General features: G+C 41.2%; 1 protein-coding gene across 1 annotated transcript in view; it reads left to right on the forward strand.

Annotated features, from left to right (window-relative positions):
• Dchs2 (dachsous cadherin-related 2) overlaps positions 1-16,081 on the forward strand; it is a 211,581-nt gene that overhangs the window by 123,189 nt on the left and 72,311 nt on the right. Inside the window, exons 4-5 of the mRNA XM_034500570.2 lie at positions 13,288-13,524; positions 14,412-15,422. Coding sequence (XP_034356461.1) covers positions 13,288-13,524; positions 14,412-15,422 — 1,248 coding nt within the window. The remainder of the gene's footprint in view (positions 1-13,287; positions 13,525-14,411; positions 15,423-16,081) is intronic.

Below are 16,081 nucleotides of genomic sequence, written 5' to 3' on the forward strand. Positions count from 1 at the left end.
GGAGATCTGACTTTTCTTATTTTTATCCTTTCTTACAAAACCATTTTACAACTTAGATAAAGACCCACAGATTAATTTATAGGGAGAATTTCCAATATGTTTAAGAATATTTGTCTTTTCCAAAATATTTGATCCTGAAGTTAATAGTGCTTAAATAGTGGTCACATGCATTTAAAAACATACGACAGAGTCAGCTGAAAGATGATTTTCATTTTCCATCTTTTCATCACTCTATCAATCTAAAGCCCCTTTCTCCTAATAAATAAAATTTAAAATTAAAAAGTGACATAGTAAAGAACATAGACAAATGACAATGCACCTAAGGACTTGTAAGGTTCCTAGTTCCCTTTTCAGTGGGTGTGACAAAATAGCTTAGCACCAAGCAACTTTAGGCAGAAAGAGTTTATTTGCTTTACAGCTCCGGATCTCAGACATAACTGAGAAGTCAAAGCAGGAACCCAAGTAGATAGTCACATCATTCCCATAGACAAGAGCAAAACATACACGTCCTCACTTGCTCACTTGCTCTCAAATAACTTTCTGCTTTTCTTGTACTGTTGAGTATCTCTTGTCAAGGGAATGGTGATGCCCATAAGGGTTCAACTCTTTCCATATCAACTAATCAAGACGTCACCCTACAGACATGCTCACAGGCCAACCTAATCTAGATAATTCCTCACTAAGACACTCTTTGAAGGCGATTCTAGGTTTGTCAAGTTGAAAATGAAAACATATTAACACAGTATGTAAATCTAAATACTTATTAAAACACAAAATAACCAGTGGTCTGTAAATTTATTGGTGTTTGGTTTTCAAGGTTGAGGTTGGTCCTTGTACCAATAGCTAATGATGATTTGCAAGGGTCATAAAACATGGGAGCCCAACAATCACTGTGCCTGAAAGTATAAAGATACAATGTTACAAATTTCAAGCTGGCCAATATGTACTAACAGAGCTTTTTATGATTTTACTATTTAGTATGCAAAATGTATATTGTTATATTTTATATGTGGCACATACATTGTATAGAGATGTTTTCTGACCCTTTCAATCTTTAGTAGAGTTAATACTATTTAAGATTGTTGGTCTCAACAGTTCATTAATAAAGTGCTTCCTGCTGAAGCTTAAGGACTTGAATTGGTTTGTCAGCACTCACTGATGCAAGATCTAGGTATGGTGGCGTGCACCTGTGTTCCCAGCACTGCAGAGGTTGAGACAGGATTCCTGGGACTTAGTGGCCAGCTAGTTTAGCCAGACGAGCTCCAGGTTCAACAAAACCTCTATCTCAAAAACCAAGACGGAGAAAAAAAAACTGTTGAAGACACCCAGCATGGAGCTCAAGCCTCCATATGTATGTGCACAAGCAGTCGTGAATACTAATGCACATGCATGCCCACAAACAACAGACATGCACTTGAACCACACACACACACACACACACACACACACACACACACACACGACTCAGATTACACTTTCTGTTTGTAAACTATGTCCAGTAAGGTTGAATAGAAAGAAGGCTGAATTCAAACGTTCAGACTGTCCTAGATTTTCTGGTCTTGTGTCGTGTGTGTGTGTGTGTGTGTGTGTGTGTGTGTGTGTGTGTGTTAAAGTTTTTAGAGAAAGTGCATGTTTGAAATGTTTGATCTACAGATTCACAGCTTCATTGATTCTCTCCTCTTTCATTCAATGAATGTTCACTCAACAAAATTTCCTAGACTCAGGAGTGTATCCATGATGGTTTTTTTCCTTCTTACTGCTTTCCTGGACTCCTCAGTTGACTCTCCTGTGGGTCAGCACATTAAAAGACAACAAAACACTTTCTGCAGACCTAAGGAGGATTCTTTTGCTTGTCATTATCTTACTTCTCTCTCTCTCTCTCTCTCTCTCTCTCTCTCTCTCTCTCTCTCTCTCTGTGTGTGTGTGTATGGGGGGGGGATGTTGGTTCTGGGATTGAGCCAAGGTCATTACATGTACTAAACACATGCCCTGTCACTGAGTTGCGTTCCCAGCCACTCTTCCTCATTAAGGGGAATGTATGTGTCTTCCACAAGAAAGAATAACTCAGGGAAACCTCCACATACTGAACACAGAAACTCAGCAAAATCTAGAATAGCCACACAAGGTGTTATGGGACAAAGGGAATATGGGCTATGGTACTTTTCATGATAGCTTCAATTGGTATGGCATCAGGAGAAAACCTGATGCTTCCACAGTAGCAGATCTGGAGGTGGACAACCTTAGGTATTTATAACAAAAACCTAAAATTAAGTTTGAGCTGTAAAGTAAGCAACAAGCTCTGCATTCTACAGGGTCTGTAAATGTAGTGTGGGTTAGATGAAGGAGGCCATCTTGCTAAAGGTATAGAAGGTTGGCATATTGGAGAGAAAAGATTGGTAGATCCCAGGGAGCTGCTGTTGATTTACATGTTTCTCTGGGGTGAGTTACCTGCCCCTTCTTGACTGTTCAGAGAACCTAGTACATGTTCCCCGAGCTAATAATAAAGCTTACAGAAGACTCGTGTCTGGCAGGCATCTGAGAAATCTGAAGGGAAAAAATGACTGGCAGCAGAATAAAGGAGTAGTTTCTGAAGCGGAGACAAACCACATTCCAGAAGCTTACAGCGTTGAACAGAGCTCAATGTTTCTCTGGGTTTTAGTACATTCTGAGAGGAAAAAAAATGGTGTTGTTGTTAGGTTCTGTCTTTTCAGGACCACAGGGCATGCCTCCAATTCTTCCTAGACAGGAAGCAGTAACAAACATTCTGAATGAAGACGCCACTAAGGCAGCTTCAGATTAGAAGTTATGGAGCTACCCCCAAAGGGGCCAAGAATATACTCTCTAGTATTTGTATCTTGAGCATCCTTCAAAGGCCCATTTGGTTATGTCTTGGTCCACAGCCTGTGTACCGCTGAGAGATGACAGAACTTCTAGGAGACAAGGCCTAAGGGGCGGGGGGGATGTAAGGTTCTTGGTGGCTGCCTTTGAAGGGGATCGTAGGTAGTAACGCATCCCATATTCTTTCTCTGTTTTTGCTTCCTCTGTCGTTTGCTGTCATAGTAGAGGGCTGTCTCCCAACAGGCCAAAAAATAACAGGACCAAGGGACAACAAGCCATATGGAACTTCCCAACTTTCTGTTGTTCACATTCTCCTTTTCTGATAGGATCATGTCTTACTGTCATCATTATAGGAAGCTCATCAGGAGACAAAACACAACTTCTGAGGTGTAATCAGGAGCTGTACTACCCTATCTACGACCTCTATTGAGCCAAAGCTATAATCTAAACTCAACCCTTTTAGGTTCATTTTCTTAGTATTTGTTATGGTAATGGACAGAAGATTGACATGAAATCTGGAAAAGAAAATAACTTTTAAACAATTGCCCAGTCTAAGAAATCTTTATGCTAGGTCACTATGACACTGCCTGTCAGGCATTGCTTCCTGCCCACTCTCTGCCTCCTCTCCCCTCTCTTCAACCAAGGATGATTCAGAAACGCCAGTGAGTGACATGAGGGGGCAGGACAAGAGGTAACCAACAGGGAAAAGAAGAAGAAGCCAACCACTTTTCACATGGAGCATGCTTCCTGCCTCAGTGTCATATAAAGTTAGAGTTCTGGTGTCCTTTATGTTTGATTAAGTAAAACAGAACACATTTTTCTGCACAAAACAACATGACAAAAGCAAGTTGGGGAGAAAAAGGGTTTATTCAGCTTACACTTCCATATTGTTGTTTATCATCAAAGGAAGTCAGAACTGGAACTCACACAGGGGAGGGACCTGGAGGCAGGAGCTGATGCAGAGGCCATGGAGGGATGTTACTTACTGGCTTGCCTCCCCTGGCTTGCTCAGCTTGCTTTCTTATAGAACCCAGGATTACCAGTCCAGGGATGGTACCGCCCACAATGGGCTCTCCCTCTTTGATCACTAATTAAAAAAAAATGCCTTACAGCTAGATCTCACGGAAGCATTTTCTCAAAGGAGGCTCCTTTCTCTGTGATGACTCCAGCTTGTGTCAAGTTGACACACAAAACCAGCCAGTACAGAGGCCTTGAGTAACAGACGGGATTTAATAATAACTGGTTGAGAGTAACTATTGAAGTTATTGGAGGTTCCTGAATTTGCACTTTAAAACAGAAGAAGAGCAACCTACTGGCCCCCATAGATTTAAACAGAAGGCCTAAAAGTCAATTTGTGATTACATCTAATGATCTGTGTTTTGTCTTCTTTCTTTCTTTCTTTCTTTCTTTCTTTCTTTCTTTCTTTCTTAAAGATTTATTTATTTATTTATTTATTTATTTATTATGTATACAGTGTTCTGTCTGCATGTATCCTGCAGGTTGGAAGAGGGCATCAGGTCCTATTAAAGATGGTTGTGAGCCACCATGTGGTTGCTGGGAATTGAACTCAGGACCTCTGGAAGAACAGTCAGTGCTCTTAACCGCTGAGCCATCTCTCCAGCCCATCTTGTTTTTTACCCAATTAATGACAGTAAAAGATGATCCCATCTGACAAGGGCATGTTGGATGTGCCCCTGAGAGGGCAATTTGTGACAGAGTGGCATAAGCCTGGTTATTGCTAGGATTAAGGTATAAGGTGAGGGTTTGCATCACTGACGTGATGTGATAGAGCTGTTGTGTGTAGACAACGACCCTGGCAGTAGTATGCTAGGTGGACAAAGGGAGTCAGAATTTTAAACAGAAAACCTAGGTCTTATGATCATCCAGGTATAATGAGGATTGTCCACAAGAACAAAGCAGTAAGGTAGAACTAACTGGAGGGTATTTTAGAAGTATTGTTTCTTTTATGTGTGTGCATATGTGTGTATATGTGTATGTTCATATGTGTGTGCCTGTGTGTGGATATGTATAAGGGTAAATGTGTGTGCACATACATGTGGAAGTCAGGGGTTTCCATCAGGTGTCTTCTATAACTCTGAATTTCATTTTGGAGGCAGGTTCCCTCATTGACACTGGAGCTTGCTGACTTACCTAGACAGGCTGCCCTCTGCCTGTGGCTCCCGGCACTGGGATCATAGGCTCGTGTGATCATACAGGTGTTTTTCATGTGCACGCTGAGGATCTAAGCTTTTCTGATGGGTCCATCTCCCCTGCCCACATTCCGCTTCTTACGAGGAATGCATGGCTGAATTAACTTCGAAACTTTTGTCTTAACTCTAGTATTTGTCTGCTTCCTTAAAGTCATTTCCTATTTAAATCTATCATTATTTCTCAGATTCATCTATGCTAATGAAATTCCTCATTCTTCTTCCTTTTTCTTTTTAAACTGTGAGCTTGGATCTTTATTTGAGATATTTCTTTGAACCTTGGGAATGAAGGTGGGTTGCTCTGGAAAGCACTTGTGTTTTGCTTATGTTCAAATGTCTTAGGGACATCTGTCCTCCTTTATATCCTGTCTCTGTCTGTGTTTCTGTCTCTCTCTGTCTCTGTCTCTGTCTCTGTCTCTGTCTTTCTCTCTCTGTCCCCTTCTCTCTGTCTCTCTCTTTCTCTCTGTTTCTCTCTTTCTCTCTCTGTCCCCCCCTCTTTCTTACACACACACACACACACACACACACACACACACACACACACACACACACAGGAATCCCAGGCATCCTGTATGTTTGGACTATGCTGTATCGTTCAGGTCATCTCAGTGCTATGTTATGTCTATACCACTTACATTTTTTCTTGGCTTCAATTTTTTCCACATTATCTGTATTGTTAATCCAGACTTCAGATGAATACAAGAACCGTTTCATATTCATGAATTCTCAAAAGAAATGTTTACCACCTCTAGCACTGAGTTTCAAATCAGACAATTTTCTTTGCAGCCCACTGGAGATCAAGTAATTTATTTCTAGTTCATCATTCAACTGAAACTTTGTGGAATAATTTTATCAGACAGATCCTGAATAGACTTTCAATCCCTAGCCTCTGCCTACCCATAGAAGACTGCGGTCTGGTCTTCTGCACACTGAACACCACTGAGTCATTACAAGGAAAGCGCACTCAAGATCACTAGGATTTGTCAGATTATCCGAGTCAAGGCTCAATGCAGTCTGCTGCTTAATGTCTCCAGACATGATTTAATTTTTAACCTCTTTTATTGTTGACTTATTCTTTCAGAGACTGTATATTCACATTTTCCAAAGCAGCTGCTTTTGGGAAGGGAGTCTGAGGAGCAATGCAGAAACAGATAATTCCCATTGAAGTCCCTTTCTGTGGTTCTTGATGTTCTGTGTTTGTCTTATTTCATGCGAATGATACTGAACATCCTGAGGAAGTATTACTTTGAACTTCAAAATTATAGCATCTCATTTTTTTTCTTATTAAAGTTCTGGATTTTCTCACATACAGATATGGACACTATTGGCTGCATGTTTTAAAACTTAATTTCTTAAAATGATAAAATATTAGCCGACTTAGAAGAGATCTTTAGAGTGCGAGCCAAAGTCACTGAATACCAGGGTTTTTATGTTTGGAGAGTATCATATGCTTAGAACTCAAATCACCCTCAGAAGGGAGGGAGCTGGTAACATAATTTCACATCGAGATTAAAAAAAAAAAAAACAAAAAAAAACAAGTAGAACTTCCAAGTTCTTTTAACCAAGTAGTTTACTTTTTGTGAAGAAATGTTTTCAAATAATTTTATTAAATATTGTCTATCTACCTATCTATCTATAGTCCATCTATTCTTTATGTGTGGGTATGTGTACATGTGTGTGTGTGTTTGTGTATCTGTGTGTGTGTGTGTGTGTGTGTAAATATATGCAAGTGTCCTATAAACACCAGCAGAGGAAGTTGGAGTCTCTGGCAGTTGTGAGCTATTACTCACAATCTGAGAGTCATCTCTCCAGCCCATCAAATTATTTCTATCTCTGGTATTACATATTTGAAGTAAATTGTAGAATCTGATTAAATCTTCTTCATTAAGGTAATTAAAGCCTAAGTAATTCAGGATAATATATTCCTGGGCTATGAACAGTTTCTTTAAAAAGTTACTACACCCTTGCTATGCCTTAAAAATCTATATAAAAGACAGGGAGTTAATTTATTAAATGACAGTAATAACCCTTTCAGTTCTGCACACATGTAACGTCCTTAACAATGTGTGTGGGCATTTAGATATTCCATATTGAGGTAAATTGGAAGTGCCTTTACCTCTGCTTCATGTATAACTGATATCTGAGCTCTGTAGAACTCCAGCAGGTAGATGCCACTAGTGTTCTGTCTTCCATGGAGACTCGGATGCTCAGACAGTGTTGTGGCCTGCCTACAGTGAGATGGTTAGGTGGAGCAGGCATCAGTCCATCCTCTCACAGTGGGAAACTTCAGATGGGCAGAGTCCATCTGAGAAAGATGGTCAAGGAGACAACAAAGGAAGAAGTTAGGTTTCATTTGTCACCAGTCCACACAGTTACACTGGCATCGGTTGTGCATTGTCTAGTTTTGTTTTCTCTGAAGCACCAAAATAAAGCAGGCTTCTGTTTTATTATTCAAACAGCATCTGTCACTTATCTTGTTGTTTATTTTCTGGAAGGTAATTATAGCAGCACGGAGACTCATGTGTGAGTCAACCTTTGGTTACAACGGCTACACGCACAAACACACACACATGAGTTTCTCAATAAAGACTATAATTTTCTCTAGCCGCTGCACCCTAAATAGACATAAAAGAACAGCAGTAATGTAAGCATGGCTTTATGATGTATATTTAATCTTATTTTTAAATATTTCAAAAATAGTTTGTACCCATTGTCAGAATCTTCCTGTGAGGAGGAAAATGATATTCTCTTAAAGATATAAAAATATGGAACTCTAGTCTAGTAATAACAATGAATATCATAAAGTAAAATCTGTACAGGGCCATTGGTTCTATATTAGGCTCCACAGACCAAATCAACAGGGAGTCACACATGATGACTCCCTGAACAGTATCGAGAGAGAGTTTCATGACCTGATCCATAAGCCAGACAATTTTAGCTAAAGTGATAAGGAATTCCCTTTTGCTTTAATCTTTATAAGAAAAGGAGCTTTGAAATGACCTATCACTTTTCCTGTTTCTTCTACCCCTTTCTCACTATGAAGTCAACTTCTTCTGCTTGCCTCATTCAGAATATTTTAACCATGAGGCATGGCCCAATTCTAGAACCACAAAAGCCAGTCGAGGTCTTTAAATTAAATTTGTGCTAATTTTATCATTTGACAGTGTCAATTGACCATTTTCTACACGTCACCGACTTTTATCCATATTCTGCCCATTTTGACTATTTTGCCTGAATGTATTGTGTGATGTGCCCAACTAGAAGGTAAAGAGAGGGGGCTTATATAAGATCATTCAAGCCACTCCTGTCGGCCAAGGCTCTATGGTTTCAAAAGACCATGTTCCAACAGGTGCTCACTCTCTGAGTTGGCTCCCCAGGGCTGCCATAACAAAGTACCACAGACCAAGTGACCTTAAATAACAGAATGGTACTGACTCACAGTTCTGGAGGCCAAACATCTGAAAAAAAAGGTGCTATGGGCTTGATGCCTGAGATGCCTGAGAACTAAGTGTTGTATTTCCTGGATAGTTTTCAGTGGCTTCTGGCAATTCTTGCCTTCATCCTTATATGGTCTTCTTTACATCTGAGTCTTCTTGGTTCATTTCTTCTTAGAAGAACTCTGGTCATTATTGAAAGTCTTCAGTTTCATGCCGAGTCCCTATTACAAAAGCCTACTTCAGAGGTTGCAAGTAGATATGTTGTTTTGGAGCAGACCTTTCTACCTATTCTGCTGCCTTTATAGTGATCTGGTCTTCAGATAATACTGAATTCTTTGCTCTGTCATTGCCAAAAATTGTGACTTTTCCATTTGATTCTCTCAGACAACAGAACCAACAGAGGTCAAGGTATTTGAAGAGTTTTGGTCTGACTTTAAGAAAGATTTTCCTTTCGGTTGAAGGCAGTAAATGTGTGCAGTTGGCTCTATTGGACTTCAGACTTTTTTCTGTAACTACATGAAAGAGATAAAGCTTCTGGTCTTTTAGCCTAGTCCACTGGCAGGGTATTGTGGCCTCCCAAGTGGGAACTGTGGGCCCACACTCATGCTAACTGCTCATGGTAGTATCTAGGTTTATAAAGTTAGAGAGAATTTTTAAGTATTTTTAAAATATTAACTTTAATGGACACAGTGTAAACCCATAAAGAATATAGGTAATAGAACCATCTGTAAGAGTAAAACAAATAGGAAATGCACACGTGTCTAAGACCAGGTTATATAAAGTTGCCAGTTTATTGAGGAAGTGGGATATGCTGGTATGAGAAGGGCCATTATGGCCTCCTCCAAAATTCATCTTTGTGACTTGGTAGGCAAGTTGTGAGGACAGATGGGTCCCTGGTTGGTTCTTTAGCTCAATTTCTTATGTACTTGTTTCCACAGGGTTTTATAGAATATTGATGTTCCTCTGATTGCCTCATCTTTCTCTGTATGCATAAAGTTTTAAATTAATTACTCACCATAAATGATCATATTTTTGTGCTACATGGAATCATTCATCTGACCCTATATCCTTGGCATAGAGGGAAGAGAGCTAGTCTTGTGGCACAGAGCCCATGTATATCAGGTCTGTGATACGCTATGTTTACACACGCTGTTTGTTTGAGCCTCATAGTATATGTGCACACTACGTGGTGTCATTCTGCAGTTTGTTTATAAATAGATTCAGAAGGTTTTTGAGACTGTTCAAGGCCAATCCTGACTTGACAGAATAGGTATACGAAGGCAGTTGTTTCTGAGTCTAAAAATCTGACTCCATGGTCTTTTATTATTCCATGAACTCTAAAGAATGGATGTCTTGCCCTGCTTCTATGAATCAGCTCCCCATGTGGAAAATGTATAAGATTCCAGGCCTATGGGAGAGTCTGTTTCTGTTAAGATTTAATCAAAGTCATTCAGGAGTAGGCCTAGTGCTGAGAACATAAAATTAGCATATAGATTCAGAAATCTAACATTCATAACATTTGAAGGCAAGGATTAAAAAAAAAAAAAAATCACAAACATCATTCAGTTGCTGAGAGCAAGAGAAAGATGAGTGTTTGAAAACTCAGAGAGTGAACTCATGCTCTGGGTTTACCGCAGTAGTTAAGCTGGACATGCAGCTTTCACAGAAATATCTCCCATAAGCCATCTTAAGCAAGTTCGCAAGACTCAGACTCCTGCAAATCTCAGGTCAGACAGTTTCCTCAAGAATCAAGGCATGCTGACTGTCTGGTTTTGTGACACAAACTACAATGTACTATGGTTAAATATCCCAAATGGGAGGGATAGGTTTTAAAATACATATGGTTAAGATTTGATATGGGGGACCTTTTTAATGAATGCCTAGGAGTAATGTGACAACTATTTTTCTATAACCATTATGCTTACACCGTAACTATAGTTTTGCCACTGTTATGAACCTTAACGTAATGTAATGCAAACATTTTGGAGATAGAGGTTTGCATAAGTGGTTGCAATCCATAGGTCTCTGTGGGTCCCTGTTCCAGAGGGCGTCCCACAAGATCTCTGGCCTGGCCGGGTGTGGGGGTCCAGGCCAAGGGGATAGAGTGTGAGCAGGGAGGAGAAATTGCCTCCACTGCTGCTGCTGCTGCCTTTGCTCGAGTCTCTGCTGTTGCCACCCAGTCACTCCCAGGTGCTGCACCTGTCCCTCTGCACTGGCCTGGTCCGGGCTGGGCTGGTGAGATGCCAGCTAGCTAGCAAGGAGGGGAGGGTCCTGAAGACACTTCGGGAGAGCAGATCTCTTCCCAAGTGTTACAGCTCTTGCGACAGAAACTCTCGGACAACAGGATGATTCTTGCACATCTTTACTCTCCCTAATAGGGCTCTTATATACAGTTTTGGGGGTGGGTTAGGGCCTGGCAGCAGATAACCCCTATTGGCTTAGTCTGAGAGCTTGGAGATACCTCATCTACATGTGGGAGAGCCTGAAGCACTATTCCTACATGACTGATGGCCACAGACTTCTCTATGAGAGGGGCTGTGGAGGGCTGAAGCTGAGTGAAAGGAACCAGGGTCCCAGGAGCAGAGCCGAACACCTTCTGTCCCATTAGGGTCTGGGGTTTGAGGCCTGTGCTTGACCAGGAACCCAGCTGCCTCTCATAGCCCATCGCCCCACAGGTCTCTGGAAAGGAAAGAGTGAGCTGGGTACAACGTTGTTTTGTTGTTTTCTTCTTTCTGATTGTGCATGCCGTGTGACCAACTGCTTCATTCACCTTCTGTCCCCACTTCACTACCCAGATGGTACCTTGAATTATGTACTTTATTTCACAATGTAAAAGTAACTAAGGCAGCATTCTCAAGAAAAAGAGAGACAAAAATCCAAGTTTCTCTGCCATGTGAAGATGTAATGAGAAGATAGCTGACTGTAGACTAGTCGAGAAAGCACTTACCAGGTGGGGGTCTGTGTTGCCTTGGTCTTTAGCTTTCCAACCTCTAGATCCATGATAAATCAATTTCTATTGTTCAAGCCTCCTGGGATGTGTAATTTTTGCTGTAGCAATTCATACCTACTAATGTATCTTCTTTTAGTTACCTTTTGACTGGTCTCAGTTAAAAGGAGGAAGGATTACTTTGTTTATGGTTTGAGGCCACATCCATCAGGGTGGGAAAGGAATGATGTTAGGATGGCTCCGGCTGCAGCAGTGGAATCTCAAGGCTGCTTGCTCCTTTCTACATGGGACAGGTAGCAAGAGAAGGGCTGGTAACTGAGAACTGAAGGCCGGCTTACCCCAGATCCACGTTTCCCATTTAAGCTCCACTTCCCAACGGTTCTACAACCTTCTGGACAGTTCAACCAGACTTGAACAATGAAGTAATTTATAGCTTATTATTTTGAAAACTATACCAAAAACAGATTGGAAGAATTTGTAGTAAAAAAATTCTGTGGAATGAGTTTTGTGTGCTTTGGCAGATCATGAAAGAAAGATGAAATATTCTATACCTTGAACTGGTATAGTTTTATGTATCACTTGTAACACAATAAACCTGGAGGGAAAAGAAAATAGAGGTATTATATGATTATATTAATTTTCAGAGAGACTTACGAAGAAGGAATTAAAATTGTTGAAAAACATTCATTCATTCATTCATTCATTCATTCATTCATTTGGGGATAATATTCCATGTATCCCAGGCTGGTTTCTAACACCCTAGGTGCTCTTCTGGTTCCATTTCTCTTGCTGTGATAAAAAAAAAAAAAAAAAAAAAAAATACCCCGGCCAAAAGCAACCTGGTGAGAGAATTTATTTGGCTTACAGTTCTCAGTTACAGTCCACTCTTACGGAGAAGTCGGAGCAGAGATTTGAGGCACTTAGCTACATCACGTCTAATAACAGAGATAAAAATATGCATGCCCGGTGCACAGCCAACTTTCTCTACTCTTCATATTTCGGGGCCCCACACCTGGGAATGGTGCCGCCCACTTTCAGGCAGAACCTTTTCACATTGGTTAAGACCGTTCTTCAAAGACATGCCCATAGCTCAGCCTGGTCTAGCTTCTCCCCCACTGATGTTCTCTGCCTTGGTTATTTGAAGTTGTATTGAGTTGACAGAGCTAACCACCACAGTAGCTGAGATTGACTTTGAACTTCTGATTCTTAGGATCCTGACTTCTAGGTAGGCTGTGAGCACCCTATACCTGTATCAGCTCCACATTAAAAAAGTGAGACCTCTACCCCATCATTCTCATTATCTGGCATTGTTGATACAATAGTTAGAAAAGGGCAACACAAATTCTTCTGATGAGGTGACATGCCCCTAAAACGTCTAATGGTTAAACGCTAGGAAATTATTGCTCGGAAGAATCTGGACATCATTTACAAACATGCTGAAATTTCTTGTTGTAAAATCAATGTGTCAATTCAAATTCTTCAATGAAGCACCCAGTAGGATGTGAAGAGATTTATTACAAGGAATTGATTGTCTCATGCCATTATAGGGGCTGGCAGGTTCCAAGATTTGAGGTGTGTCAGCTCTTATATTCTATTCAGGCCTTCAACTAATTGGAGAAAAACCCATCTACATTCCAGAGAAAAAACTATTGTATTTTGTCTTTGGTTTTGAATGTTCATCTCATCCTCAAACACTGTTTAATACATGCTCAGAATACTGTATAATAAAATCAGGAAACCAGAGACCCAGTCAAGTGGACACATCAAATTAAACATGACACGGTAGTCTCCAGATCAGGTACTCCATCAGTACTCACTGCATATTGCCAATTGGTTGGTTCTTTGTTTTCCTACCCAGGGATTATTTACTTAACATCAACTCTCAGCCATTTGGAAGCCGCCACCCTTTTTCTGATGGTCTGTGCTCGAGATGGTGGCGGGCTCACAGCTGCCACTAATGCTGATGTCACCATCCACGTCATGCAGACCACTCTGGCTCCTGCAGAATTTGAAAGGCCCAAGTACACCTTCTCAGTTTATGAAGACGTGCCAGAAGACACTCTCATCGGAACAGTGAAGGCAAGAGAGTCCTTGAGTAAGTGCTGCCCCAAAGTTCATGACTGTATATTTTCCTGTTTTATCAGGCCATATAGCCTTAAGTATTTCCTTCAATCCAGGCTAAATAAATGAGAGAACACACCCCTTGGCCTGCTTATTGTATTTTCAATGTTGTTTCTACCCATCTTACAAGAAAAGAATAGGTAGTTTTAAAAGAATGCCTAATACACTACATAATAACTATGGAGTATAAAGCATATGTACTTTAATATTTTTAATAAAAATACATCTCACTGTATTTCATAACTACTACCTTTATACTTTATGTGGCTTTGCAGCTAACTGTCACCAACTCAGTTTTACTACGTAGTGAGTTACAGGGTGACTTAACTTAAATGTATCTTATTTAACCATTCCCTTTTTGCTACCAGTTGGAATGATTTAAGATTTTGTGCTGGTCTAAATGGTGATGGAGCAGATATTCCTGCCTGGCTCCCTTGCCATGTGTAGTGGTAACTCTTCAGGACAAGTCTGGAAAGTGAACTCCCCTTCTAAGAGCAGGTCCTTCTTGTCCTTTCTCATCTTCCTCTTTCCCCCTCTGTGGAGGGCATCTGTTATTCAGAAGGTGGATATCATAGAAAAAATACCAACACAAATTTAACTTGGCTTCCTCCAAAAGGATGTCAAAATTATTTTTTTAGTGTGGTTCTCTGACCTAATGCAAGAAAGACAAAGAAAGCAGTGACTTTCTTGCTCATTGTCCACTGGCCGTTCCCTTTGGTCACTAAGAAGGGTGTAAGCCCTTTGTCTCACCAGTCTTTGTGAATGGGCAGAGACTTCACTGTGTTCTTCTCCAGGGTGGAACAGACGCTGTTTCCAGAAGACACTACTTTAGCATGTGTTGTTTGTACACTCTCTTTTCAGATTCCTCAGAACAAATCACATATCGAATTTCCTCTGGTGATCTGGAAGGAAAGTTCTCTATTCACAGATGGCTGGGCAGTATCCGCACTCTGAAGCCTCTGGACCATGAAGCACAGCCCATGTTTGTCCTCACGGTCCAGGCACAGCTTGGCAGCTCCCCAGCCTGCAGCAGCACAGAAGTGAACATAACGGTGATGGATGTCAATGACAACCGCCCTGAGTTTCCCACAGCATCAGATGAGATTAGGATCTCCCAGACCACTCCGCCTGGTACAGCCTTGTACCTTGCACGTGCGCATGATAGAGACAGCGGGCTGAACGGACTGGTCCGGTACAGCATCGCAAGCCTCCAACCAAGCGAATTCAGCATGGACCAAGGTCGTGGAGTGCTGTACCTCAGGAACAGTCTGGGAAGCCAGGCAGACTTCAGGCTGACTCTCGTGGCTAAGGACCAAGGTGTTCCTCCCCAGGCATCCCAGTTGGTACTCACAGTAGTTATTGAAAGCCAAGAACGAATCCCAGCCGTGGCTTTTGAAAATTTGGTCTATCAAGTAGAAGTTAGTGAGTATCTCCCACTGACGACTCAAATCCTCCAGGTACAGGCCTACCCACTGTATCCGTGGCGCCCAGGTTCGAAGATCAAATACTCCCTGGATGTTAGTGTGGACTCTGCAGTGTTTGGAATCCACCCTCACACAGGGTGGATTTATCTAAGGCGACAGCTAGACTATGAATCTACAGAGACATACAAGTTTAGAGTGTTTGCGCAAACCCCAGGGGACAGATTGCTGCAGAATGCGAGCACTTCGGTGATAGTTCATGTCTTGGATGAGAATGACCACTCCCCAGTTTTCCTGCAGAACAAGGTGTTTTTGAATGTTGAGGAGAGCCCTATCCCCCTAGGGGTGATAGGCAAAATGACAGCCATTGATGCTGACTCTGGGAAGAATGGGCAACTCTCATATTTCCTTTTGACCGATGGAAAATTCTTCAAGATGAATCCTAACACAGGTAGCTTTTTGCATCTTTCATTTATATTTTTAGAAATCAGAATTAAAAAACCTCGAATCTTTAGATATAGCTTTAGCACAAGTAAATTTTAAGCTTAGGTTTTAGCAAACAGTATTTTATGACAGTGCTGTGATTTTAAAATGAAGTTCACACTGAGAAGAGTCTCACCTATCCTGATTTTGTCTTCTCTAACCCCATCATATTCTGCCAGTGCAGGCCCAGTTCAGTCAAAGACGGGTTGTATATAAGACAGTGGTACTATGTCATTTTAATGGTGTTGACAGTTGTCATGCACTCCTTTGCCCTGTCTTTACTGTCTCTGTTTAGATAGTTTAGAAGCATGGCTACTTCCTCTATGTTATAGCTGCCTTCTGTGTTCAGTACAGTGCCTGGATGCTCACGTTCATAGCCCAAGAGCAGTAGTGTGTGGCAGAGGTGTATCACAGAGGCTTGGCCAGACAGGTCTGTGCAAGTATACTCCGTGATGCTCACAGTGATGAAACTGGTCGGTGATATGCTCTCAGAATGTATCCTGACCAGTAAACAATTCGTGATTGGTTGCCATCTTAGACTGCTCCAGAGGTACCATCAGACTTAGACATCGTAAGTCATGTGTGAAGGTTTGTTTGGGGTGCCTCTCTTGGGCAGCCTCACCCCTG

The sequence above is a fragment of the Arvicanthis niloticus genome, chromosome 4 (genome assembly GCF_011762505.2).
Source record: "Arvicanthis niloticus isolate mArvNil1 chromosome 4, mArvNil1.pat.X, whole genome shotgun sequence".
Lineage (NCBI taxonomy): Eukaryota > Metazoa > Chordata > Mammalia > Rodentia > Muridae > Arvicanthis > Arvicanthis niloticus.